Source organism: Tursiops truncatus, chromosome 2 (genome assembly GCF_011762595.2).
Source record: "Tursiops truncatus isolate mTurTru1 chromosome 2, mTurTru1.mat.Y, whole genome shotgun sequence".
Taxonomy (NCBI): Eukaryota; Metazoa; Chordata; class Mammalia; order Artiodactyla; family Delphinidae; genus Tursiops; species Tursiops truncatus.
In genome coordinates, this window is record NC_047035.1 from 33,528,738 (window position 1) to 33,555,292 (window position 26,555).

At 48.1% G+C, this 26,555-nt stretch overlaps 1 protein-coding gene and 1 long non-coding RNA gene across 3 annotated transcripts in view; one reads left to right on the forward strand and one right to left on the reverse strand.

Annotated features, from left to right (window-relative positions):
• Positions 1 to 3,610: 3,610 nt before the first annotated feature.
• LOC141277957 (uncharacterized) lies at positions 3,611 to 12,699 on the forward strand. 2 transcript variants are annotated; one of them, XR_012329933.1, is made up of 3 exons: positions 3,611 to 3,682; positions 11,407 to 11,572; positions 12,414 to 12,699. It is a non-coding gene; the product is annotated as an uncharacterized lncRNA (long non-coding RNA). The 2 variants fall into 2 exon arrangements; XR_012329934.1 differs by lacking the exon at positions 12,414 to 12,699 and having other exon boundaries at positions 11,407 to 11,758.
• The window catches only part of RAD51B (RAD51 paralog B), a 688,762-nt gene continuing 673,942 nt past the window's right edge, over positions 11,736 to 26,555 (reverse strand). The window contains exon 11 of the mRNA XM_019922136.3: positions 11,736 to 12,507. Within this exon, the coding sequence (XP_019777695.2) occupies positions 12,392 to 12,507 (116 nt within the window). The 3' untranslated portion in view covers positions 11,736 to 12,391. The remainder of the gene's footprint in view (positions 12,508 to 26,555) is intronic.

Sequence of the window (26,555 nt, forward strand, 5' to 3'; positions counted from 1 at the left end):
GAGGAGACTGTGCATGTATGGGGACAGGGGTAAATAGGAAATCTCTGTACTTTCTGCTCAATTTTGCTGTGAATTAAAACTGTCATTAAAAAACAATGTCCATTTAATTAAAAAAATTTTTTAAAAAGGTATGAGCCCATTTTCAAGCATATTGAAAAAAGAGCCAGCAAAACACATAAGGAAGACAACAAACAACACGGCCTGACCATAGATAGTGGAAGGGAGAGCCCATTAGAGAGCAATGAGAACTTAGGTTGGGTAGACTAGGTGGGTAGACAGATGATGAAGAATCTTGAAAGCCAAGCAGAGAAGTTGGGACTTGATCTTGGAGAACGCAAGAGGGCCTTATAGGTTTTAGAGCTGAGAAGTGATGTAATGAAAATTATAGCTGTAGAAGCAGAGTTTGATGAGTATTAAGAGAGACTAGAACATTCTCCCAGTCATCAAGTTAGCAGGAGTTTCTCCTAGCTCAGTAGTTGTATGCTGTGATCTCATGACTATCTGTGAGCAGAGCTATGGAAGATTGGGCGGTTGATCTGAAGGCAGTGGGGCAGATCCTACAGTGCTCCTTGAGGAGGAATTTTCTAGAAATGGATCAAGATCACATTATGAGTGAAGTGTCTCACATAACATGTGAGGCAGGGGGTGCTCAAGCTTGAAGGGCTGGCCTGGCTGCGCCGCTTTCTTGCTGTTTGAAATATGGCCTTGACATTGCTTTCCTAATGTCTAACAAGGATGATAAATAAGACAGTTCTGTGAACAATGGGCCAAATTCACCTTCTTGTGTATTCTCTGGATTCTTAGTACAGAGTTTGAGAGATGAAGATGTGGTTTTTCTTTACAAGCTGCACCTTGGGAACCAGTCAGTCATTCAACAAATAGACTCTGAGGACAAAGCAGCAGAGAAAACAGACAACCTTCCTGCCCTCCCAGAGCTAACATTCTAGGAAGAAGCTATGTAAGGTTAGCTTCTCATCAGCTGTAGAGAGGGGTGGGCAGGAGAAGCCAGGAGAGACGGGTGACAAAAACCAGGGAAATGTGAGGGGTTGGCACCATGAGAAGGGAGCAAGCTTACCTTGTTCTGGAAAAGTAGTCCTCACGTTTTCCACCCCAACATGCCCAAGGGATGCAAACAGATACACTTGCCTCAGCAAGAATGGTACCAGAAAAGGAGAGGTGAAACATCCCTGGAGAGAAGAGGTCCAATACTCTCCCAGCTCCATCAGGATAACGGGATGGAGTGATACACACATGGGAGCAGTTGCTTCCTCTGAGCATTCTCCGAAAATAGCATCTTTTCAGCAAGATCTTAAAAAATAATATTGACACGAAGATGATAAGCCCATCATGAAAATACATTAGGGGGAAAGCAAGAGTCAGTCTGCCTAATATGTAATCAAAATATTAATGATCAGGCCTGAGATGTAGAGAGAAGCAGGGGTGGAGGGGGTGCGGGTCAGCCTTCTTTGTGTACCTGCTCTGCCTGGGATGGAGACCTGGCTATACTGCCACGCAGCTCTCAAGAATTATTATAAAACTCGGTCAACGGATCCAAGTCACAAAGTGGCAGATTCCACCCCACTATGAGAAAAAACTTCCCGAGGATAAAAACTTTCAAACAGTGGCTCAGACGTCAAAGTAGTGTACATCCCATCCTGGGATAATTCAAACCCCAGGATGGTCATCTGTTAGAACAGGCATGTTGGACACCGTGGCCAATCAGAGCGCTCCCACACTCACAATCTCAGATTCTGGTAAAGGAAAGCAGAGCTCCGCAAGGTAGGAGGAGGGGTCTGGGGATCAGCCTCACTAGAACCCAGAGAAAAACCTTCAGCAACAATCGTAGGAGCCCCAAGGCTGCTTCTTAAAACTGAATGTTGACGGAGTTCATTTCCGGCCAGCTCTTCACCCCCAGGGGCTCAGCAGTCATTCCTACTGCTGGGAGGCATTTTAAAGATGCCCCGAATGGAGAAGTGAGAAAGTCATGGGAGCGACTTGCCCCGGATTAGAACACAGTGAGGTGTGCTCTCGAGGGGCCGCGTAGAAACTCAGAACAGAAGGGCCTGGCGCTGGCTTAGAGGCAGATCCCCGTGGCCCCTGGGCCCTCCTTGGCCTCCTCGGATGATTGAACAAATGGCTCTAAATCACCTAGTGCTGGAGGAAGCCCGGTCCTCACGGGAGGGCCTGAGACTGGCCCCTGATAAGGCAGCTCGTCCTGTCTGGTTCCCCGTCCACACCCTCGCAGCTGGGCCTGCGGTGGACGCGGCCGAGTTCAAAGGCACTGCTTCCCTTGGAGGCACATCAAGGACTCAGATGAGAAAAGGGTCCTCTGACCTTCTCATAGTGAGGGATGGGACCACCTTTGTGTTTTGTGTGTGTGTGTGTGTGTGCTGGATTTTTCCTGTCACTATTGTGTTTTCACGCACTGGATGTAGAGTATCTGAAAACAATCGTCGGAAACAGTCTTTCACCTAAGGCTAGAGCCTGGAGACTGGCCCAGTGTGGGGAGAGGCTATGTTGCCCCAGTGGGAACCTGGCGACCCATGCTAAGGAGGCTCACTAGAGGGCACGGCTGGCCTTTCCCAGCCTCGGCCCCAAATACTGGTGCTCTGAGACTCCCTCCACCAACTAGGTCATGGGCTCTGATGGGAAGTACTTCTACCCACCAGCATTCTCAATGGGAGAGGTTCACCTGAAGGCCAAACCTTATCCCCAGACCCACAATCCACCTCCATCTCAAGGTTTACCACTTCAGCTTGAATGCAACCTGAGAAGCAAGGCCATTCCAGGCCTGAAGTCTAGCCCTCTCCTGGGCTCTTGGGAAGGTGCCTTGTGGTCACAGCAAGCCATGTGGGGAGAGAGTAGAATGTCCACCCGTCTTGAGGTTAAGGCTGCTGGGTTCTGGTGGTGGGAAGCGGACGAACTCGATGGCCGTAAGTAAGAGGTGAGGATGCTCCTTCGACCCCAGCTCAACCTCAGGCCTGCACCGGCCTCCTCTCTGGGAAAGGGCAACAGGTCATACTCTCTCACATAGGCCTGCCCCATGCTGGGACAGCTCGTCCAGCTCCAGAGGCCTCCCGTTAACAGAAAGTGTCACAGTAATGCTAACAGGGGCCGCCCAGGCCTCTGCGGTGTGACCTCTCCTGAAAGGAACCAGGCTAAGCCGTGGGCCAACACTCACAGGCCGAAAAGGAGACTGGGAACATTGAGGGGAGGGGGGAAATGAGAAGCATGAAGATTTGTACTGAGGGATACTGGCCGGGTGAGCCTGTCTGCAGACTGTCTCAGCCATTCTCTGTCGGCCCTGAGGTTTGAAGGATCCAGAGAGGAAAAATCAGGCTCCATACTGATGATGGCCCCAAAAGGCGCCCTCCTTTCTGCCCCAAACACCAGGCAGAGCAAATGCTATTAATAACCCTGGCCACTCCCTGGTCCACTCAGGGTGTGCAGGACTGGAGCTCGCTCCTTGGACACAGCCAGCTGTTCCGAACAGGTTTGGGAAAGTGATCTTTGGCACAGAATGAAAAGGGTGTGTATGTGTGTGTGTGTGTTGGGGGGGGGGCACCCAAGAGTCCTCTATCAGGGCCAATATTATTTTTAATTGCCGAGAATCAGCCTGTAGCTGCTCTTCAAGGCTGCAGAGCGCAGGCTTGCCAGGGGTCGGAAACAAGCTACAGAGGAGGTAAGAAAGCTGGTCCCAAGGACCGTTCATTACCGAGCTGTCGTGTCTTATGGAAAATCAGGTGACGCCTCAGAGTTTATACAATCCTCTCCCCGCCACCTCTCCCTCTTTCATTCCCCCCTAGAAAGGGAGCAGTGAATTTGAGCAATCTGGGAATTTTGGTTTCTGCCCTGCCCCTGAAGCATGACCGATGGCCCATTTTTCAAGCCAAATCTCACCCCTTGCAGGCAGCTGTCAGGAAACCACAGAAGGTGCCTGAAGGAACACAAGAAATGGCTGGTTCTAATCTGGGGGAAAAAAATGAATTAACAAGGCAGCTACTTATGGAAGAATGTTTTCTTTTCTTCAGCCTCAGCCTGCATATTTTCACAACATGTGTACTCTGTTACCTTGTCACTTCCCTGTTTTCTTTGGGTAAATAACTGGGCTCTGGTCTTAGGGGGAAAAAAGAAAGAAAGAAAAAAAGCCAGGTCGGGAGGTTCTCCGGAAAGGCCCGCCTGGCTGAGCTGGAGGGGAGAACGAGTGTGCTCTGGGGATCACACGGGCGCGACGCAGACCCAGCCAGGCCCGTCCTGGATGGGACTTTTCACTGAACTCTGCAAGTCACAGTGTGGAAGTCAGGGAAGGGAGGGAAGCCTGCTCCCTCAGCCATGGGGCTGGCAGGCCCCGAGGCTGGGGGAAATAAAGAACTTTTCTCCTTCGCCAAGTCAAATGGGAAGCCCTCTCTGAGCTCAACACAGTCAACCAAGCACACTCTGGCCCTTCTCCCAGCCTCACCTTCCCACCAGCCAGGGAGCCACCGGGGTGAGGGGGGTCGGCCCACGGGGCCTGGCTGTGAACCCTGCAGGACCCAGGGCCTTGCACAGAGCACAGAGGAGGGTCTTCCCCGGCAGCGACACACAGCTGGTGTCTGGATGTGGTGGCAACGGTCTCCATCTTGAAAATGCTCAGAGGATTTTGAGTCTCTCTAGCAGACATGTTGCTTTGTCCTTTTTCACTTTTCTGGCCCAGGGACACTCACCTTGGGATATCTGTGCCACATGCCAGATGAGCACAAAACAGCATTGCTGTGCCAGGCAGGATGCCTTTTAGACATGCGCTACTGATGAGGGTACAGGGCGGGGGGATGGCTGGTTTGTATTTACCTGGTTATCCTGACAAATTGAGATTTATTTATAAAGCTATAGCAACTCTTAGATGCTCACAGCTGATCGTTAGGATAAAGAGCCAGTACTGATAGCGCTCCCAATACTGCAAAAGGAGTTAGTTTACCATGCGGTGCAACACGTGTGCAGGGGGAAACTGAGGCACAGCGTCCTCTGAGGCTGAGACCAGCACCGGAATTAGGCACAGAGGGATTAACTGGGTGCCGTCTGGGCCTCCGTGTTTGCTCATTTCCTTTCTGCATCTGCTCGGGAGCCTTTGATTCTACCCTTGAACCCTGTCTCGCCTTGTAGATCACACAGCCTTCGTCAGGCAGAGGTTGGGAATTCAAACCCGGAGTTTTCAGCTGCAAAGTTCTGGCCCCCAGCTGTTGAGTGCTTCCTTCAGTATCACTGGGAGGGCGCACGTGTCCCGCGAGGTGGGGTCACTTGGAGAGGAAGGGGGGATGCCTTAGTAAGCGTTGCTTGTTCCAAACTGGCACTTGCAGGGCGTCAAGGGCTTTCAGAGGGAGAGAAAGGGAAAACCGAAGTCTTTCTGGGAACAGGGGCACAAAGACATTCGTGGGCTATCCAAATCATTCATGTGGTCTTATCCTGCAAAAGGCAGCTTCGGAGATGTGCTGTGAGGCAGGGGTGCAGCTGTAAGAACAAAGGCCATAGTCCGTGTTCATGGAGCCCTCGCTGCTCCCAGCACTGCTCAGTACGTTGTACATATTATCTCTCTCTTTTTTTTTGCGGTACGTGGGCCTCTCACTGTTGTGGCCTCTCCCGTTGCGGAGCACAGGCTCCGGACGCGCAGGCTCAGCGGCCATGGCTCACGGGCCCAGCCGCTCCGTGGCATGTGGGATCCTCCCAGATCGGGGCACGAACCCGTGTCCCCTGCATCGGCAGGCGGACTCTCAACCACTGCGCCACCAGGGAAGCCCCATATTATCTCATTTAATCCTCTCAATAACCCTCGGAAGTGAGTACTATTGTCCTCCTTTTCCAGAAGAGGAAACCAAGGCACAGAGACAGTACGTAGCCTACTCAAGTTCATCCAGTGAGTAGAAAAGTGACAGTCACCCAGACAGGGTGAGTCCAAAGCCAGAGTGTCTATTCTCCATGCTGGGCTGACTCTGGGGTGAAGCTGCAGGAGCTCCCTTCTCACAATGTGGCACTTAGGAGCAGTTCCTTCATCTGGCGTGATGGCCTGTCCCACACCGGCACCCGCGCTGGCAGCAGAAATGCAAGGTCTCTAGAGTCACTGTCCCCGTAGTGTTTCCACGCAGGGCCCTGCTGTGCCGGTCCCTGAGCAGTCACGCTTGGAGCTACCCTCCCTCCACGCAGCTCCCCAGGCCCCAGCCCATGCCCACCTGGTTTACATTTGTGCCTGAGTGTGTGCCCTCACGCTTCCTCTCTTCCACCTTGTCACCTCCTCTAAGTGCCCTGGGCGGTGCTTGGCACAGTAGAGGTCCCAAGTCAGCCAGCCTGACCAAGGGTTAAGCCACATTTCTCCAAGGATGGCCCTTGGACGACCGGCACCCGAATCCGCTAGGGTGTCTGAAGAATGCAGAGTCTCAGGCTCTGCCAGAAACCTCAGTAAGAGTCTCAGCAGTGGGGCTGGAAACCTGCATTTTTAACAAGCTCCCCAAGGGATTCTGATGCTCCCTAAAGTTTGAGGCCCACAATTTAGGCTTTTAATGAATTAGTATATGTTGAACACCAGCCAGACGTGAACTCAGGCAGTGTCACGCTGAGCTCTGCCTCTTGTCCTTCAGAGGCTGTGGAGCGGGCACCGTGCAAAGAGCTCGGAGTTGGTCTGGGTGGAGGCAGGGGTGTTCTTGAATGGGGAGGATAGGGTGAGAGGAAGTGAGGGGCAGCAGAGGAAGGTGTAGGAGGCAACATGGTAGCTCTGCCCGTCCAGCTGAAAGTCCTGGAGTGGCGAAGACCCTGGCAAAAAATCCCCCAGCAAAGGTTCCAAGTAGAATGGCTCCAGAGCCCCATTTTAAAAGGCCTTCCTGAATCTGGCCATTCCCCTGCTGGATGAGCCCAGCAAGCAGGATGCAGAGCAAATCAAGCCCTAGGGCTTTCAGAAGGGAAGTCAGGCAGCCTGTGAAGTAGAGAGAACAGGGTGGAGAGCAGGTAGGCCACCTGGGGCAGAGGAGAGGGTGTGAGGGTGAGAGCCCTCCAGGGCTGCTGAAGGTCACTTTCAAAGGCTTAGGAGAGAGGCAGTCCGTGAGAGACCCTGAGTCCCAAACTTATTAATGAAAGATAATCCAGGGAAGGCCACTGTGTCCAGAAAATGAGATTAAGCTTTTGGTCAGTCAGTTTGGAGTTTGAGAAAATGAAAAAAAAAAAAAATCCTTTATAAAATTGGAAAAGGTTTACCTCCACTCACCAACAACTCCAAAACAACTGAACACAAAGTACTTTAAACCTGGCATGTGGCTGGACCTCTATGAAAATAATTTCTCAGCTCATTTGAAGGGAAAATAGTGCCACTTTGGTAACCACCTATACTATCCGGGCATGCCCAGTAGAAGAAACTCAAGCGAAAATTTGACCGTCAGTTGGAAAAGTGGGACAAGGAGGAGATAGAGAAGGAGGTGACATGAATATGGGAAGCCTTTGGGTGCGTGGAGGCCGACTTCTGCTTCTGGAACTGTTTGTGCCTCTGTGGACTTGGATGAGCCACTTCACATCTCTGGGTCTGGGGAGCACGCAGATGAGGAGGGGAGAACGCAGCACGGCCAGCGGAGCGGCCGCCTTGTAGCACTGGGGCCACCCGGGCAGACAGGCGGCGCTGCTGTCCACCCTGCGTGCTTGAGTCCTCTTCACAGTCCAGCCTGGGCAAACACAGACCTTTCCCACCATTTCTTCAGTGGGCAAACCACAGGGCACGGAGTAAGTGCAGCTCTGCGGTCTTCTTCTTTAGGTTAAGAAAGTTAGGGCGCGAGTCAGGACTGCTCCTGGGATTCGTATTTATACAGTGTCATATATTTATTTCTTTACATTGTGTCATGCAGCACATATACAAATCACGAATACCTGGCATTTGTATTTATATAATGTCTTACATAGAGTGTCATATATATTTATACGGTGTCATATATATGACAGTGTAAATACAAGTCAAGGGTGTTCATATACATATTACAAATACCTACTACATTATAGGTATATATAGGTAAATACCTATATATATGGGTATTTGTACGTATATATATATATATATATATATATGTATACACACACACACATATATGTATAGGTATTTGTGTGTGTATATAAAACACTATATATAAAGATGAATCACATATACAGACAGACAGACACACACACACACACACACACACACACAGTCACTGTTTAAGCTACCTAAGGCTTCCCAATGAAACCACAGACAAAAAACATTTGACTCTTATTGAGGGTTGACTTGTGTCCCCCAGAAGATATACTGAAGTCTTACTTAACCTGTGAACATGACTTTATTTGTAAATAGGAACTTTGCAGTTGTAACTAAGATGTAAATTAAGATGAGCTCATACTAGAGTAGGGTGGACCCTTATTCCGACATGACTGGTGTCCTTATAAGGAGAGTAGAGACACAGAGACAGACATACACAGGAAGAAGACACAGACACACAGGGAAGATGGCCACATGGAGATGGAGACAGACACTGCAGTGATGGAACTACAAGGATTGCCAGCAACCACCGGAAACTAGGAAGCAGCAGGGAAGGATCCTTCCCGAGAGCCTTCAGGGGAGCATGGCCTTGCAGGCCCCTTAATTTCAGACTTCTGGCCTCCAGAACTGTGAGAGAATACATTTCTGTTGTTTTAAGCCACCCAGTTAAGTACCAGTGTGTGGGACTTTGCTAGGGCCAACCTAGGAAACTAACAGGACTCCTGCTGCAGAGTGGAAGGGAAGCAAAGCCTCTGTGTTCATCAGGCTTTTACATCTGCTGAGCCCCGCCATTCTTGGCCCCTTCCTCTGGCACTCTCTCTCTCAGGGGAAGGGGTAGGGTGGAGGTACTTAACTGTTTCCAACTGAAACCAACATCTGACAGGTTATGAAGGCCTCACGCCCCCAACTCCTCTGTGGTGATGGCTGATACCTAAGGGCACCTGGTCACCACCCTAAGCCCAAGCTTTGGTCACCTGGAAGTGGGGAGATGAGAGAGGACGACACCTCACAGCCTTTCTCTCCTTGTCCCACACCCTCCCGGCACCAGGACAGCTTTTTTGAGAGCTTTGAGCTCTCAAAGGGTGGTAGAAATTTATGTGTCTCTAGATCAGAGTTCGGGCTATTAGAGAGTTTTCTCTTTTCACTTTAATGGTACACAGGAATTCTCCCCAACCCCTTCAAAACAGGCACACATCTTTTTAAAATTTGCACCTTTTTTTTTTCAGACTGGTTTCCTATGGTGAAGGAAAGGCTAGGAAATGCCCAGTAAATCATCTCTCTGTCCTCACTCAATTGAGAGGCAGGAAATGCCGAGAACAGTCCCCTTACCTTTTCCACTTTGCATATAACAAGAGTTATGAGGACCCTTTGAAGGGCAGCCCCTCTGACAGCAATATGAATTCTTCAAGGCAACTGGACTATTTCTAGAGACGAGACCCAAAGGCAGCAGGCACATTTGGGATGCTGACTGCCTCCGCCTTCAGCCCCTTCCATGGTCAGCCTCTCCCTGGGCTGGCCTTGGGAAGTGGATTCAATCAACAACGATCTAAGGGGTTCCGGGTCCATGGCATGGTAGTAAGTCTGTGCAGGACACAAGGAATTTTAATCCCTAGTCCTTGTCTTTAAGGAGTTTACAATCTAGACGGCGTGACAGCTCAGTCATGAACTTCAAGATAACGACCCCATACAAGGACGTTTATGGAAACGTCCAAGGAGAGGTTGGGTGTGTGTGGGGAGGAACAGAAGATGCTTGCCGGTGGCCAGCAAAGGCTTCTTGGAAGAGCTGAAGAAGGCTCTGGCGGAGGTATGAAGACTAGGTAGGGTCTGGGAACATGGGAAGAAGGAGAAGAAGATGCCGGAGCTCCTGAGGACAGCCTGGAACGGGGGGTGAGGGAGGCAGGGAGACACGTGGCTCCTCAGGGGACGGTGAGAAGGCCGGGGTGCATGGAGAACACCAGGCAGGGACAGGAAACAGGGCTGGAGAGGTGGGCAGCAGCTTTCTGGCAGGGGTTGGGGGTGGGGGGTGTGTCTTGAGAGCCCAGCTGAGGATGGTGGGCTGTGGAGGGGGACAGACTGAAACTGGGCCCGAAACCTGCACAAACGGGCTGTCCCTCCCGAGAAGGTTGTCTCCCCTCGGACTCGAATTCAGAGAAAGGCCTGTCAGGCCTGATGTGGACTCCACGGCGGGCTTCCCGGTGGCCATGCGGGGGATTCTGACGTGCACTTCAGAGCAAACCTTCCCTCAAGCCTCCTGGGGCGTTTTCTCCTCCAGTTTCCCACGCTAGAATCAGCCCTGACGGCTCACTGTCCCACTTGCTCTTTCTGGCCACCTTCCCCCTCAGACGCCCCGCCCACCCCCTGGGCGTCCCCCTCACCCGGCCCCCGCCATTTGGGGCAGGTGGGCCTCCCCTTCGGGAATTAGAGGCATCTTCTTCGGCTGGGCCTGCTTTTCTCCCCGCGACCAGTTCTCCGGCTCTCCTGGGGCCACCGCCTTCCATCTGGCCCTGACTTTCAGGAACAGCGCGGGAGGGAACAGGCTGCTCTGCTGGTGAGAACAGGAGGGGGGCTGGGAGGCCACTGGCTCCCGGTGCGGCCTGAGGAAGGCCCTGGGAGGGAGAAGACCTCAAAAGGAGGATAGGAAAGTCAGGCCCAAAGGTGAGTCTTTCCCGTTTGAGGTCTGTCCCCGGTACCTGAGCGGGAGCCACGAGCCTTTGTCTGCACCCTTCAGCACCACTTCTCCAGGCCCCAGAAAGCTCCAGACACATGTGGACATTTGGTACTTATGTACTGAATGAATGAAGTCGGGGTGAAGGGGTGAGCGGGTAAATGAGTAACTCAGCAGAGCCCCCGTGGAAGAGAAGGGACCCTCTGCAACCCCACGGCAGGTGATGGGGTTCTGGACAATCTACCCCCAAATATGGCAACTTAGCATATGAAATATTTTAAGCTGAAAGAGTCTGAGAAAACAGTGGAAGCAGGAAGGTCACTCTGACAGTTCCCCTGACCCTTCTCCCCTGAAACAGCCCATAAAACCCTCACGTGAGTGGTGCCCTCCCATACCCAGAGGTACATCTTGTCTCCGAAGACAAAGGAACACCGAGAAGGATCCTAACAGGCCTTGCTGAGTTTCCCCAGTTCGCTCCTCTGACCTCGTGTTCCTTAAGCTATCATATTCCTCCACGACTGCCCACTCCTCATCAGACACAGCATAAAAATATCAAATCTGTTTCCTTGGGTCTTCCTTCCCTTATGAAGGCCCTCGTGTCACACAAAACTGACATTAAATAAGTGTGTATGCTTCTCTCCTGCTAATCTGCCTTTGGCAGTTTAATTTTCAAATCCAGCCAGGGATCCTGAGAGGGTCCAGGAAAACTTTTGCCTCCCTTACACAGGTCGATGAGCAGACGTCCCAGGAATTCCAGCATGCAGAGGAGAGGGGACCTCACTCCATCTGGGTCCCCTATGCCTGTCTCCCGTTTCCCCTGCACTGAAAACGTCCTCTGTGACCACACTTCTCAGCCACCATTAGATGGACCAGGAGATGCTGACTGGTTTAGGGTACGACTCATCCACTTCTCTTGAGGGCCACCGTGGGTTGTTTCCCCCAGCAACGTCTGCTGCGTGGACTGGATGTCAAGGCTTAATGTGTTATCCCTTCCAGAAATATTTTAATTTTAAGAGACGACTGTGCTGAGCACATAGCATTTAACAGAGGAGAAGGGAAGGAGAGAAAGGGACCTAACACATACGGATTCCCTCTTATGAGCTCGACACCATGCTAGTGCTCTTAAGAAGTCTTTATTTATTCTAATACCTTTACTGCTACTCATTCAACCATTCCTTTTTGAGCACCTACTATGTTCCAGGCATGGTCTAGACTTGAGGAAACATCAGGGAGAAAAACAGACAAAAATCCTGTCCTCATCACATTTACATTCTAGTAGAGAAAACAAACAATAAACAAGAAGATGAGTAGCATGTATAAGATACTAGAAGGTAATCAATGCTATGGAGAAAAATAAAGCTGGGGAGGAGACAGGAAGTACCAGCGCTGGGAGCTGGTGGTGGGAGAGGCACAATGAAAACAAGTTGGTCAGGGAAGGCACCACTGAGAAGGTGATATCTAAGCAAGACTTGAAGCGGCCAGGGAGTGAGCCCCGGCAACATCTGGGGGAGAAGAGTACAGGTGTAGGATCCACCTGCAGAGGAGAAGGTGTGATCCTGTGGCAGGGACCTGCCTGGTCTGTTCAAGGCACAGGGAGGAAACCAGTTTGGCAGGTAGAATACTAAGTCCACTCTCTAAACATGGAGACAACTAGCTTTTCCTGGTAGCTCACCTGGTTAACTCATCTTGCTAAGGAGGTCAAAGTCATAGGCTCAGGATACATTTGTTTTCCAGCAAAAGTCATCTCGCAAGGGCAGAAGAATGGACGATTGATCACCACTCTGTCCTTCGTGCTGGTCTCGAGCCCAACTCCACTGCTGCCACCTGTCTGTTTACACAAATCACACTCTCTGAGCCTTCTGTAAAATGGGCATATACTTAATAACGTTCACCCCAAGAGACTGTGCCGCTATAGTGTATAAAGCACTTTGTAAACTGAGGTGTTCTGTAGAAATTCTTCACTGTTGTTATTATTATACCATAAAGCAACTCAGGGGCTCTGTTCAGCTCACATTGGGTCTGTAAAAGCCATTTTAACAGGCACATGTAATTTCTTAGTTCTGTTTGCTAAGTTGTAAAGCCTATTTTTACTTATTATTGGGGTGGGAAAAGACTTCATGAGGCTCTCTGGCTGACCTGTCAGTCCATTTCCCAGACCTGAGATAATCCTACGATCCCCACCCTTACCCACACCCCACCTTAGCTTCTGTCTCCCAGCCTCACTGGAGTTGCGTGTCTGTGCCAATGGCCTGTATTACTCAATCCCATGGTGTGACCTCAACTGGGCTCTCAGTGCTGCCGAACAGTTTTCATCCTTTGGTTAAAAGCCCTTGTTTGCTTCCTGCAGTGACAGCTCCAAACCCAAGTCCCCAGCCCCACATCTACTCCCCTCGTTGCCGGCAGATGGCCTGGCTTTGGCCACACTAGGAGATGCAAGTTCAACAATGTGGGCTTCTCCCTGCCTGAACATTCCTTTCCACGCCTCAGTCTACTCTTTACCCTTCTTTTCTAGATCCAGGGCCAACACCATCTCCCAGTGGAGGGGATAATGTCTTTCTGTGCTGGTGAGCACATCACACTTTCTATAAAAGCAATCAGAGTGAACCGAAAGAATTTATGAATGAGGAAGTTGATTGTTGTGTTGCTTATAACAGCAAAAACTGGGAAGCAGCTCTCTGTCCAGCAATAGGGAATTGTTTAAACTGATTACGGGTACAGCCATGAGATGGCAAGACAAACTTTATAAGCAGTAAGAGCCCAATTTTTCAAAGAGCTAAAAAAAAAATTTTTTTTTTTTTTTATTAACAACAGACACAAATATGTGCATTGGAGGAAAAAAGACTGGAAGGAAATACACAAAAATAGAAACTGATTATCTCCAGGTGATGAGATTATGAGTGATTTTTTTGCTTTTAGTACTTTATTCTGAAATTTCTACTGTAAGCAACAGTATTTTTATAATTAGAACAAAAGGCAAAAATATTATTAACAATGTTTCTCTGAAGAAAAACTGCCTGTGATTCAGTTCTGCTTCTTGCCCTTTAAATGCAGCCTTTCCTGGGTGGTGTCTGGTTGACAGCTGCACAGTAACTCTTGTTACATGTAAGGACTAGAAGCAAAGAAAACCATAACCAATTAACATTACAGTGGGAACCGAGGCGTGCAGAATGGAAAGGCCTCAACGGGAATGTGTTATTACTAATTTTTTTTTTTTCCACGGTGGGACAGGTGTTTAGGGGAATGCACTGAATTTGCTCCAGATAATTTATTTTTTTAAATACTTTGATTACTTCATTTTTCGCCTCTGTTTTCATGGGAACTTTTAACATGTGGAAACATTTGGTTACGGCTATCTCATTCTAAGTCTCCTTAATCTATTTCTGTGAGGCCCTACTGTGTGCCAGCCCTGGTGGTGCAAGGGGTTGTCTGCCAGGGGTTCTCAACATGGGATTGTGTGGCACCCTTACCAGAGGCTTTGGAATCGTCTGGGGGGTGTTTTTTTGAGTGCCAAAATGATTTCGAGTGCCAAAACGATTGAATGTTTTTTTGAGTGCCAAAATGCCAAAGGCGCTACTGACTTACTGGGTGAGGCCCAGGGTTGCTGAACAGTCTACAATATGTAGACAGTCCTGTGTTACCAAGAACTGACCTACTCCTAGTGCCAACACTCTGGGGGAGAAGAACGGAACTGGACAGTTGATGCAGACCATGTCTGGGAGGGATGGAGAGAAAGGAAGGGACAGTTGCTTCCTGGCGGCAGCCCAGCATCACCATGCTGAGATTCAGGGTTACTGGATCGCCCAGATTTTCCGACAAAGCCAGAGATGTAGATGGTGATGTAAAATTTCCTGATTTTTAAAAAACACTGCATGGGCCAAACAAAACACATCTGTGGGCCAGATTTGGCCCTCGGGTTGCCAATGTGCAATGCTGTCTTAGGGAAAGACACAGTCTCTGTCTTCATAAGGGTATAACAGAGCCCTTATGAGTTCAAGTTCAAGAGTGGACAAACCTGGGTTCAAATTGCAGCCCTATCATTCACTACCTACGACTTCAGGCAAGTAAACATCGTCTGAACCTCACTTTCCTACGCCGTAAAACAGAACTAATGGGAACACTCATTGGCGTGCTATGAAGGTTAATCCCAGCAGAAGTCCCCAGCACCTTGCACACGGGGAATGCTTAATAAAGTAGAGTGATCATTATTAGTAAGGATGTCACAGTCTAACATAAGCACCTACTGTGTACAGCACACTGTGCTAAGTGCTGAGGACTTATAAATAGGTGTGAGAGAAAGTCCTTGACCCAGAGGTGTTTTCATTCCGGAAAGAGAGAGAAACCCTGGACGTAAATATTGTGAGCCAGTCAGATATAAGAATGTGACCCACATCAGACAGTTACAGGAGACCAGAGGAGGGCATTTCTCGTGAAGGGGGTGGGGTAGAGTCCATCCAGACGGAGGGAGAAGGGGAGGTGAAGCCCAAGCAAAGGAGACCTTATAAAATCACAGTAACAACTGAGTGCTTACCACATGCTAGACCCGCTCTGAGTACTCCATGGGTGGTAAATACGTTTCTTTGGCCTCATACACATGAGGGACAAGGCACACGACGGGAAGGGTCCCCTGGAGCCAGGGCATGGGGGAGCTGACTGCCGGGCCAGAGCATGGTGGAGTATCTCACTTGTTGGCGGGATAGTGGAAGCAAGGAAGCGACATGTAGAAGCAGCCATCAGGGGTCAGTGTGCAAGGGATGGAGCAGAAGTGGAGACGAGGCAGCAGACTTACGGGGAGGCCCCGTGTGGGGCCCGGGAATGGGTAATGGGTGGGAGCCCTGCGAGGGGTGCTTTCTTTACCAGGACTCTGGACGGAGGAAATTTGGGAGGTGGTGAGGGATGCTGTCAAAACTGACTGCCTGGGGGATGATGGGAATTTTATAGAAGGAAAACAATTTTAAACTCTTGTCTCCTCCCACCTCCATGCTTCCCCGGCTCTCCTTCCAATACCCTCCACTAGCATGTCCGTGTTCTCTACTGACCAGACCTTGTGGTTACAAATGCCTTCTCCTTAACTATTTTTGAAAATCTGGAAGCAACTCTTTCTTTTGCTAATGTACTGTTATTTTCAGATCTCTCCGGAAAGCCTGTACTTAGCCCCCCTTTGTCGCCACCTCTCTAGAACACAGATCACTGCTAGGGTTGATGGCTGGGGTGTAGCAAAGCTTCCAGAGTTTTGACCCATCAGGGCTGGCTGATGTAAAATTCCATACTGCATACAAAGGAAGAGTGCACTTAGCAAATCCTGTGAAACAATGTTTTTCAGGGGGAAACAGGTAATCCACTAAAAGAACCAACTGTTTCCAAGCACTCCAACACCATTTACAGTCCAATAGGCAAAATGCTGTTTATACACGAGGCCCATCTACTTTTCAGAGTAGAGCAGGCCACACCTCTCTTAGGGAAGATTTTTCTTAGCTGTGATTCTGATTTATTCGACAGGATGGAGAGTAATGAGACTATTTGGCTGGGGATGTGTGATGCCTGAGGCTCTCTAGACCGTACAGTCTTCCAGGAAAGGACCCCTTGCTCTGAAGTGAGTAAAATGCCCTTGTGTCCATATTTCCAAGAGGCAAAGTAAACAAATGCAAGTATGTGGTAGTCGGACCACCTGCAGGCTAGAAGGGAGTGTCTGTCTGTAGTGTATACACAGGAAGGGAGCAGGGCCCACTGAACAGAGCTGAGAGGGTCTCTTCCTGGTGCACCATCAGAAGACATCTGAGTTCCACTAGTTCTTTTCCTGAAGCAGGACAGCATATGTCCCCCTTCATATGTCCCCCCCGCCTAATTCTTCTCCTAGGTCCCACCGCACCCTGTGAAACAGATGCAGGACAGCTTGCAGTGGCAGTGTTACTGACAGCAGTCAGAGCTGACCAACGTTCTCACAGGCTGCCTTCTCGTAGACAACAGGTTTCCTCTCCCCAGGGATGACCAAGGAACAGCTCAGCATCTATCAGCAGGGACTGCGGTAGGATTGTGGTTCCCTCAGTAACAAAGAAATACCTATCAGACCCTTCTTTCCTTCTTCTAGAACCTTCTGTAAAAATGTATCCGGGGCACGGACGAAGCAGCAGACATAGGCTAACGAGCACGTGGCTACCGGGCCCCGTGATCCGGCTCAGGTCACTTCTTCTCGGTCAAATGGGGAGTTAGGCTCAAAGAAATCTGAGTTGGTTCCTGGGCCGAACATTCTGTGACTTCTAGACACAGCGGCTCAAAAACTGGGACTGTTCCAAGTCAGACTCAGAGCCTGGGAATTAGCATTGTCCTGCTGAGGTGGTGGGACGGATGGCTGGAAGCATATCTGATGGCTTTTGAAGGACCCTACCCGGCCCTGGGCTCAAAGCTCTCTCAGCTCCCACCCTGAAAGTGTCACCCTCCCAGTCACTCCCTGGGGATTTGAATCCTCCAAAGGACTGTTCAGGGGCCCTGTAATCAAATGCAAATTACGCCTTTAAGCACGAAAGGGGTGGGAGGAGGGATTCGCTGACAACCCTGGGAGCCTAGCCTAAGGCCCTTGGGAGTGACAGCCCCCCACAGGGGGAGGTCAGGAGGGAAAGAGCAGAAAAGGGAGGGAGCCCAGGAGGGGTCAGAGGCCTCCGGCGGCCCCCACTTCATCTCCAGTGTGTCCCCGAACACGGTCCTGGACGGGGGGCTAATCCTGGGGCCGCTCACCCTTGGCATTGTCCCGGCCCTGCCAACGCATCACTGTTCACTGGCTGCACTTTTGGCCCGCCCGTGCTAACCTGCAATTCTACAGGCTAGGCTCAGAACCCAGACTCATCCCCTCGCTTCCTCTCATTCCTTCCCAGGCTCAGAGAAGTCAGTACTGAACACAAGGAGAGGGGGGCCCGATGGGGCCATAGCTTGGAGAAGAATGGCACACGGAGAGTGGCAGGGCCAGCTAGGAACCAGCTCCAATAGAGTAAACCAAACTCTCCTCCCTGCCCCTCCCCATGCCAGCCCACAACCCTTTCCCATCAGCCAGTCTAAAATTACCATTTTACAGCATCTGCAGCCAAGCTGAGCACTAAACAAGATGAATAGCCGTGACGCACGAGCTGAGTGGAAGTATGCAGCGGGGCTGGGCTGGGCTGGGCACCAGGGTGAGTGAGCCATAGGGGGCGAGCGGGGAGGTCCCAGGCAGGGTGATGGACAGGATTCACCCAGCTCTAAAGGGAGGTGGTAGAGGAACAAGGAAGCCCCAGCAATGTCAGTCTGCTAGAAAAAGAGAGAGATGGAGCAATTAACAAAGAGAGAGACAGAGAGAGGGAGAGAGGGAGAGTTAGAGATAGATAGATATTGATACAGATGGATAGGTAGGTAGATAGATAGATAGGCAGATAGTTAATAGATAGATAGAATATGATGCTAACTTTACAAAGCTTCTCCCTCTCGTCCTTCTGCTTCCCTCCCTAAGAGGAAACTGTGGGGGGGGGGGGGCGGGGTCCTCCACTGGACTCTTGTTTTGAACTCTTACAGTGGGACACCCATGTCTGTGAACCCCCTTCCCCCAAGCAGCCTTTTCCAGGGAAGCTCTGGTCAACCACACAGACTAAATAACTCTATTCATAAAAAGTTCCTGAAAGTCTTGGCGATGGAGCTCTGGGAGAGACCAAGAAGGGAATGATATGAGTGTGTTCTAAGTCAGGGTGTTCCAACACTCTGTCCCAGCCTGGCCTGTTCTTTCCCTGGAAGGGAAAATGCCCAGGTAGAGAGTGGAGACTCATGACCTGCAGATGCTTCCTCAGAGAACTTCAGAGCCAGGAGGACCAGGGAAAGAGATAAGCTAAGGAACTGAGGTCCACAGACTTGGAGACCCGTGCTGATTCTCCCATCCCGGGGCTCACAGAAGATTCCCTGGTGCTCTAGGGCTCTGAGTGAGCGGGACTCCTGGATCCCTACACTCCTCCCTGGAGCCAGAGCAACCCCACTTTGGTCCGCTTTGTGTCCTGGGCTTCTCTTTAGGTTTTCATTCCTTTTCCACAACATTTTCAGTGACTAGAATAAGTGTGGAAAACACTGACCTGTACTGGCAGGCAGGAAGTGGAAGCCAGTACATGGTGGTTGGAAGGAAGGCAGGCAGAATGAGGGTCTATAGAAACAAGGTGGGATGTGGCAGAGGATGCTGAGAAAAGAAGGTCAACACCGAGGGGAGGTTGAGATCAGCACTAACGTGTGAACCAGCTCCCAGGGGAAAACGTCTCCCCAAGAGAAGTGGAACCAGCTGCTGTCTACAATCACCCTGCTAGACCCTGAACCGGACCCCAAAGTAGGGCCATTCGTTAGGCAACGGTCTAGTCCCCATGAGCCATTCTTGGTAGGAGGTGATAAGAGGCAGGGCGTGCTGGTGTTGGAGTCGTAGCTGCCCACTCAAAAATATTTCCAAGTGGAGGACATCCTCGAATAGGCACACGATGCAGTGCATGTCTAAATCTGGCCCTGCCCTCAGGGTCTGTCAGAATGAGAAAATACTGATAAACTACACGGATGTGTTTCTAGTCTTCTCAGTGGCCCAGAATTGCTAAGAACTCCCACTTCACCATTAACATGGGAAGAAATGGGCAGAGTTAGTCACCCAAGATGGCAGCTCCCACTCCCTTGGCTCTGTCCTAGGAGGACCCATATTTCTCCAGTGGCCAGGAGTCCCTCCTCCCTTCTCCTCCTAACTCTTAGACCTTGGCTTCTGTCCCCTCCACGGGCTCCCCCCTCCCAGCCTCCCTTAATTATGTTTCTTCCAGGTTTGGGCTTCTGCCTTCTTTTCGAACTCCGCCCTCTTTGAGTGCCCTTACTCTCTGCTGGCTTCATTTATCACTGAAAACCTGTGACCTCAGCCCCAGTCACCTCCTGAATTGCCCGCATATATTTCCAACTGTCTGCCGAACATCTCCAGTAGGACATTCTACAGTTGTCTCAAATCACACATGTCCAAAACTGATTTCATTATCTACGCTCTCCTGCTTCCCACCACAAGCCCCTACATGAGTCCCTCCCCTATCCTTTCTCTCTCAGTCAATGAGATCACCAGCCACTCAGACATCCCAATGGAAACCTTAGAGTCACCTCTGACCCCTCCCTCTCCCACATCAAGGTCTGTCAGTGTTAACTCTGATGAGTCCTTTTTTTTTTTTTTTTTTTTTGCAGTACGCGGGCCTCTCACTGCTGTGGCCTCTCCCGTTGCGGAGCACACGCTCCGGACGCGCAGGCTCAGCGGCCATGGCTCACGGACCCAGCCGCTCCGTGGCATGTGGGATCTTCCCGGACCGGGGCACGAACCTGTGTCCCCTGCATCGGCAGGCAGACTCTCAACCACTGCGCCACCAGGGAAGCCCCTGATGAGTCCTTTAAATCTCTCTCCCTTCCATTTGTGCCACTGTTAGGCTCTTAGCATCTCTCTGCTACTACAATCCCTCCTATGGGATCTCCCAGCCTTGGCTCTCCCTCCACTTTACAAACAGGAGACAATTCTCTAAACATAGATCAGATTCAGTAAATATTTGCTGAGGGCCCACTTTGTGCCTGGAACTGGGCACACAACTGTAAATATGACCAGTAGGGTCCCTGTCCTCATGGGGCTCACATCCCAGTTGGGGAGCCAGCTGGGAAAAAGCACAAAACACATGAAGGAATAAAATACTTTTAAGTTGTAGTAAGTGCTCCGAGAGGGATAAATCAGGGGCTGAGGTAGGAAAAAGAGGGGGTGGGGGTGGGGGTGTGTGCCACCACCCACATGAAGGCCTTCAAAGGCTCCTCAATACCTACAGAACAAAGTTCAACTCCTCAGCTTGGCATCCGAGGCCCTTGCCAATGTGGCCCAATCTTTTTTCAGCTCCTCTCGCACCACCTCCTCTCGCACCACCTCCTCCCTCCCCAAACCATTCCACCCTTTACTGCACATCCCATTCATCTTTGAATCCCAAACTCCCTGTTCCTGGCAGATAGCAAGTGGGTAATAAATGCTTGGAGAATCAACGTGTGAATGAATGAATGATGGATAGGGTTCCCTTTACAGTCAGGCCCTCTCCCCTGTCTCACGTCTACTCTTTGGTGAAGCTTCTTTGCAGTGGCTCCTTCCCCTGAGTCTCCATGGTGTTTCCACTGTCGCTGCCCCAGGTACTTGTAATAGCTGACTGTCTCTCCTGCTAGACTGCTCAGGCATTGAGGGAGGTCTTGTTCCATTCTGAAAAAATGCCTGGCACACAGTGGGTGCCTGCAACATGCCAGTGGAATTGACTGTGAAGAGCATGAAGCAAAGGGAAGTGATTGTTGTCCTTTGTAGACCGTTACCTGCTGAAACAACTCTAGTGGCCAAAATATTTGGATGGAAAGAAACAGTGTGAAGACAGCCATTGCCAAGTGGACGGCCAGAGGCACACACCTCCTCCTGCTCAAGGAACGGCTTCAAAGAGCCTCCCTTTGTCACTATGTCTTTGCCTTTGAAAATATTTTTGCACAACCAAAGCGGAGAGCAATGAAGCAGATATATGCCCATGGAGACTGGTGCTCAAAGAGTTGCCTGTATTCATGTGAACAGAAACTCCCCTGGCTCGTGAGTTGGTTCTAGGGCTCAGTTCATCCCTTCACAGGATGTGTGAAGAATCAGCTCCATTTCCATCCTAGCAACTAGGGTACTTGTTTCTTTCCAAGGACCTTAAATGAAACCTATCTTCTCTGCTGTTCCCACATCCCATTCTTGGAACTCCCTAATCGTTATTCCCTAAGACCAGAATAATTGAACACAGGGGTCTGTTGGTCTTCAGCAAATACCTCAGAGTCCCTGGCTCCTTTGGCAGGATGGGGGGAAAGTGGACGGGGAACCAAGCATAAAAATTACAATGAAAAAATCTGATTAAAAGTAAGAATAAAAATAAGAGGTAGATTTTCTGACTTTTTTTAGGCTTGGTGCCTGCTCTCAGAAAGGTATTGGGCATGTGCCAATCTGCCTGGCTTTCTCAAATCACTGTTGATTCATTTGAATTTCACACATGGTCACCTCATCCTCCTTTCTTTTTCAATCTCCCCAGAAAGCACCCCACCCCTGACCTGAGTATTTCGTTAGTCTTACGTCCTTAGGGACCATTTCAGATTTTTTCTTGACAGACTTATTTTATTCACTCTAGTTCAATGTGGCCAACTCAACCGTCCCCAGCCAAGCCTCCAAAGGAAATGTGATCCACTTGCTGCGTCAGATCATTTGGAAATAGATACGATTGGCTTGGAGTCACTCCATGCGGGGCTGTAAAATTGCTCTCTCTCCTTCTAAGTGGGTTGGGTCAAACCCAAACTGAGGCAAGAGGTTTCCAAGGAACACAGAGCAAAGGACTGGAGTAAGTCGTGGTGATTCAGTCAGTGGACCTCTTGCTTCTGAGTCAGTATTAACCTTCCACTGGCAGCAAGTATGTGTAGACGGCCTTCATAGTCAAACAAGATAGTGAGGTCTTCAACGCTGGGGTTCACGAAACATTTTACAAGAGTAGCAGGGATGCAGGCTTGGTGTGAATCTCTTCATTCAAGCCAAGTTCTAGTTTAAATTTTTGTGTTTCCAATATAAATGAAGTTTAGTTAAATTGATTTTGAGATTTATGTATCTTGTGCAACGTTGGCAGGGTGTCTATACTTCCACTGGGCCAACTCCACAAAATACCATTGAAGTTCTCACGTACATTGTCCCAAGTCTCTTTGGAATTTCAAATGGGATTAACTTATTCTTTGAATTAGTTTTGCACTATGTCATTTTGTTCTAACTACCTGAGAGGCTGTCTAGTATAATGAAAGAGCCTAGGTTGGGAATCAGAAGACCAGGGTCAAAGTCCAAGCTATATCATTCACTGGACAACTCCCTTAACATGCCTCAGTTGCCTCATCTACAAAATGGGAATTGTGCTACATGTTTTGCAAACCACAAAGCAACATATAAATATAGGGAGGTTTTGGCCTTAGCAGTGCCTGTGTGATTGGAAATGAAGTGCTTCTCCAGGTTCTACTGAAGTGGTGAGTGAAAACAATGTGATAGGGATATGAATGTGGGTGCTCAGATGAGCAGGACACTGACCTGTTAGAAAGCCTAGTTCCTACTGAAGCCAAATCCTGTAATCTCATTAATTAGGATTTTTATATATCTTTTATTTGGGTAAGTCTTAGAAGCAAGTCATTCAATCTTGTACCCAATGGAAGAATTTTTCTCCATTTTTCTATCAAGAACATCATGGTAGTGCTTGATAATCAATACTATGCTTTTACTATTGGTATAGCCACTAAGGAGAACATTATGGATGTTCCTTAAAAAACTACAAATAGAGCTACCATATGATCCTTCAGTCCCACTCCTGGGTATACATCTGGAGAAAATCATAATTCAAAATGATATATGCACCCCAATGTTCATAGCAGCACTTTTTATGATAGCCAAGACATGGAAGCAGCCTAAATGTCCATCGACAGATGAATGGACAAAGAAGATGTGGTACATATATACAATGGAATATTACTCAGCCATTAAAAAGAAAAAATAATGCCATTTGCAGCAACATGGATGGACATAGAGATTATCATGCTAAGTTAAGTAAGCCAGACAGAGAAAGACAAATTATTATATGAGATTGCTTATATGTGGAATCTAAAAAAAATGATACAAATGAACTTATTTACAAAACAGAAATAGATTCACAGACATAGAAAACAAACTTATGGTTACCCAAGGGGAAAAAGGGGGAGATAAATTAGGAGTTTGGGATTAAAATATACATACTACTATATATAAAATAGATAACTGATGGCTTCACAGGCAAATTCTATCAAACATTTAGAGAAGAGCTAACACCTATCCTTCTCAAACTCTTCCAAAAAGTTGCAGAGGGAGGAACACTCCCAAATTCATTCTATGAGGCCACCACGACCCTGATACCAAAACCAGATAAAGATATCACACAAAAAAGAAAATTACAGACCAATAACACTGATGAATACCAATGCAAAAATCTTCAACAAAATACTAGCAAACAGAATCCAACAACACATTAAAAGTATCATACAACATGATCAAGTGGGATTTGTCCCAGGAATGCAAGGATTCTTCAATATACGCAAATCAATCCATGTGATACACCATATTAACAAATTGAAGAAGAAAAACCATATGATCATCTCAATAGATGCAGAAAAAGCTTTTGACAAAATTTAACACCATTTTATGATAAAAACTCTCCAGAAAATGGGCATAGAGGGAAACTACCTCAACATTATAAAGGCCATATATGACAAACCCACAGCAAACATCATTCTCAATGGTGAAAAACTGAAAGCATTTCCATTAAGATCAGGAACAAGACAAGGATGTCCACTCTCGCCACTCTTATTCAACCTAGTTTTGGAAGTCCTAGCCATGGCAATCAGAGAAGAAAAAGAAATAAAAGGAATACAAATTGGAAAAGAAGAAGTAAAACTGTCACTGTTTGCAGATGACATGATACTATACATAGAAAATCCTAAAGATGCCACCAGAAAACTACTAGAACTAATCAGTGAATTTGGTAATGTTGCAGAATACAAAATTAATGCACAGAGGGACTTCCCTGGTGGCACAGTGGATAAGACTCCACACTCCCAATGCAGGGGGCCCGGGTTCAATCCCTGTTCAGGGAACTAGATCCCACATGCACGCTGCAACTAAGGAGCTGGTAAGCTGCAACTACAGAGCCCGCCTGATGCAACTAAGACCCGGCACAACCAAATAAATATTAAAAAAAAAAAAAAAAAAAAAAAAAAATTAATGCACAGAAATCTCTTGCATTCCTATACACCAACAATGAAAGATCAGAAAGAGAAATTAAGGAAACAATCCCATTTACCATTGCAACAAAAAGAATAAAATACCTAGGAATAAACCTACCTAAGGAGGCAAAAAACTATAAAAAGAAATCAAAGATGACATAAACAGATGGAGAAATATACCATGTTCCTGGATTGGAAGAATCAATATTGTGAAAATGACTATAGTACTCAAAGCAATCTACAGGTTCAGTGCAATCCCTAGCAAACTACCAATGGCATTCTTCACAGAATTAGAACAAAAAATTTTACAGTTTGTATGGAAACACAATAGACCCCGAATAGCCAAAGCAATCTTGAGAAAGAAAAATGGAGCTGGAGGAATCGGACTCCCTGACTTCAGACTATACTGCAAAGCTACAGTAATCAAGACAATATGGTACTGGCACAAAATCAGAAACATAGATCAATGGTACAGGATAGAAAGCCCAGAGATAAACCCACGCACATATGGTCACCTAATTTCTGACAAAGGAGGCAAGAACATACAATGGAGAAAAGACAGCCTCTTCAATAAGTGGTGCTGGGAAAACTGGACAGCTACATGTAAAAGAATGAAATTAGAACACTACCTAACACCATACACAAAAATAAACTCAAAAGGGATTAAAGACCTAAATGTAAGACTGGACGCTATAAAACTCTTAGAGGAAAACATAGGAAGAACACTCTTTGACATAAACCACAGCAAGATCTTTTTTGACCCACCTCCTAGAGTAATGGAAATAAAAACAAAAATAAACAAATGGGACCTAATTAAACTTAAAAGCTTTTGCACAGAAAAAGAAACCATAAACAAGACGAAAAGGCAACCCTCTGAAAGGGAGAAAATATTTGCAAATGAAGCAACAGACAAAGGATTAATCTCCAAAATATACAAACAGCACATGGAGCTCAATACCAAGAGTACAAACAACCCAATTAAAAAATAGGCGGAAGACCTAAATAGACATTTCACCAAAGAAGACATACAGATGGCCAAGAGGCACATGAAAAGATGCTCAACATCACTAATCATTAGAGAAATGCAAATCAAAACTACAATGAGGTATCACCTCACACCGGTCAGAATGGCCATCATCAATGTGCGTCCGGAGCCTGTGCTCCCCAACGGGAGAGGCCACAACAGTGAGAGGCCCGCGTATCGCAAAAAAAAAAAAAAAAAAAAAAAATCTACAAACAATAAATGCTGGAGAGGGTGTGGAGAAAAGGGAACTCTTTTGCACTGTTGGTGGGAATGTAAATAGATACAGCCACTAAGGAGAATAGTATGGAGGTTCCTTAAAAAACTAAAAATAGAACTACTATATGACCCAGCAATCCCACTACTGGGCATATACCCTGAGAAAACCATAATTCAAAAGGACACACGTACCCCAATATTCATTGCAGCACTATTTACAACAGCCAGGACGTGGAAACAACCTAAATGTCCAATGACAGATGAATGGGTAAAGAAGATGTGGCACATATATACAGTGGAAAATTACTCAGCCATAAAAAGGAACGAAAGTGGGTCACTTGTAGAGACGTGGATGGACGCATAGTCTGTCACACAGAGTGAAGTAAGTCAGAAACAGAAAAACAAATATCATATATTAACTCATATATGTGGAATCTAGAAAAATGGTACAGATGAACCTATTTGCAGGGCAATAGAGACGCAGACATAGAAAACGGACATGTGGACACAGGGGGGAAGGGGAGGGTGGGACAAATTGGGAGATTGGGTTTGACATAAATACACTATCATGTGTAAAATAGATAGTAGTGGGAACCTGCTGTATAGCACAGGGAGCTTGGCTCGGTGCTCTGTGACAACCTAGGTGGGTGGGATGGTGGGGGCGGGGGAAGGATGTCCAAGAGGGAGGCGATCTATGTATACATGTAGCTGACTCACTTCATTGTACAGCAGGAACTAATACAACATTGTAAAGCAATTATACTCCAATAAAAAAATAAAATAAAATAGATAACCAACAAAGCCTACTGTAT